Here is a 2,081-nt window from a genome sequence, read left to right on the forward strand (position 1 = left end):
TTTTATGGCAGTGGGCAGCTGTTAGTATAAACTGTGGATGAATAATTGAGCCACCGCACCATGTTTTATAAGTTAAATCAGAGCCTATTTGTTTTGTATATCCAAATGATGTCATCCAAGGAAACTCATGTGGTGTAGCCTCTTTACCGCCTATTATTTTAGACTCAATTGGATTTTTGGTGCCGCAATGAGGGTCGTTTTTAGCTGTGATTAAAGGAAAAATTAAAATTAAAAAACAAAATGCAAAAAAATGTTTCATTTTTTTGATAAATGTTTTGTGTAAAGTTTTGAAAAACGGGGGTTTTACCCAAGTTTTTTACTTTATATATAAAAACTAAACAAAAATGCTAATGCAAAAACAAAAACTGCAAAACTTAATGAACCAATTTAAAAATACAACTTCAAGTTTTGTTTTAACCTTCTGCAAATAACAATTTAACCTTTTTAACTTGTGTTATTTTTGTTTTTATTTTAACCTTTGTGTTGATCAATTTAAAAGTTTTCATTTTTTATGCCTCATTTTTATTTATGTAATCAAAATCTAAATGCTAAAGGATTATGAGTAAAAACCAATTTTCCCAAACTTGTCACAATAAATGAACAAAAAAATACAAAAATAAAATTCACAAAAAACATTTTTTATTTGTATTATTTGGCTAACCATTGTTATTACAAATTACTACAAAAATCATCGTTTTAATGTTTATCATTATCACCATCTTCACTCATTCTTCACTCTCCTTCACCGTGTCCCAGATCCAATCGGAGAAGATGGACACGTGGGCGTACATGTAGGGGTGTTTTACTTCACCGCAGTCCTTGCCCTGAAAGTAGCTGGCGGTGCCCACCACCATCCACTTGCCGTCCTCATCCTGCAACATCAACGGGCCGCCCTCGTCTAACTAAAAAAGAGGTAAAAAATGACATGACATACAACAAAAACCTTATCACCACTACCATCCTTACCATGCAGGGACTGGCGCCCACCTGGTAGGTGCAGATCATGCTGTTCTTGCTCTCTTCCGGCAGGTCGTACATCTCCACGCACTCGTCCATCGAGTTGACCGGAAGTGACACCTTCAGCAGCACCTTTGAGGAGGTGTACAGCTGGTTGCTGGTCAGGCCCCAGCCGACGACGGTGGCCATCTGCCCTTGATAGGGGTTATAGTCGTCGTTCTGGTCGGGCACGCAAATTAGTCCTAAGTCGGGGTTGTTCTCAATGTCCAGCGGTTCACGCAGTTTTATGAGGGCGATGTCGTTCAGGCGATTTCCCGTTTTCTCGTCGTAGGAGTAGTCGGGATGAGCGATTACCTCTCCGAGCAATTGGGTGATCTTTCGCGGCTCTGCAGCCCCAGCGCTGACATTGTGGGCGGCTAAAAATTAGCATAAAAAATTTTTTAACAAAATAAAAAAAATCAAAAAATGTTTAGAAAATCTGCTGCAATTTTTTTTCTTACTGACCAAAAATAAGGTACGGATCTGATTCATTGTACGCACTGGCCTCCTTGGCGCACTTGGCCGAGGTGAGGACAAACTGCCGGTGGATGATGGAGCCGCCGCACATCGGCTGGTAATTTTCCTCTCTCAGCAGTGTTGACGCGCTGTGGTTGACGCCCAGTGACACCGTCCACGGCCATCTAAACACAGATTAGGAGAAAAAAGTAGAGTTAACGTTTAGTTTTTGTTTTACTTTTTTTGTGTTGATTGTCATCGTACTCATAAGGAGTCGCCTCCACGCCTCCGATAATTTTTAATTGCGCCGGGCCGTTTGTGCCGCATTTGGGATCATTTTGGGCCAGTACAAAAGCAAATGAAACCGAGCAAAATAGTGCAGAAAAATAAAGTAGTTTCATTTTATTTAAAAAAGTTTTTTATTTGGTTATCCGTTGTGGTTGTTGATTTGTATTTGACCAGCTTTACCTGAGCAGACCTGTTTTTTATACACAGTAAAATTAAACAATAAAAAGTTTTAACTGTAATGAACCAAACTCTACACTAAACGGTGTTGAACCAAAGCCTTGCTTTGCAAACTGAAACAAAATCCTATTAACCCCAATTTACAACTGCTAATTGCCTAAAAA

At 39.2% G+C, this 2,081-nt stretch overlaps 1 protein-coding gene across 1 annotated transcript; it reads right to left on the bottom strand.

Annotated features, from left to right (window-relative positions):
- Positions 1-725: 725 nt before the first annotated feature.
- LOC108355787 (complement C1s subcomponent-like) lies at positions 726-1,373 on the bottom strand (the record flags this gene model as incomplete). The annotated part of the gene is made up of 2 exons (XM_017606921.1): positions 726-902; positions 967-1,373. Coding segments are annotated over 2 exons (584 nt in total), but the record flags the coding sequence as incomplete, so codon positions are not given.
- Positions 1,374-2,081: the final 708 nt, after the last annotated feature.

Source organism: Rhagoletis zephyria, unplaced genomic scaffold (assembly GCF_001687245.7).
Source record: "Rhagoletis zephyria isolate East Lansing unplaced genomic scaffold, Rhagoletis_zephyria_1.1 Rzeph_scaffold_50043, whole genome shotgun sequence".
Classification (NCBI taxonomy): domain Eukaryota; kingdom Metazoa; phylum Arthropoda; class Insecta; order Diptera; family Tephritidae; genus Rhagoletis; species Rhagoletis zephyria.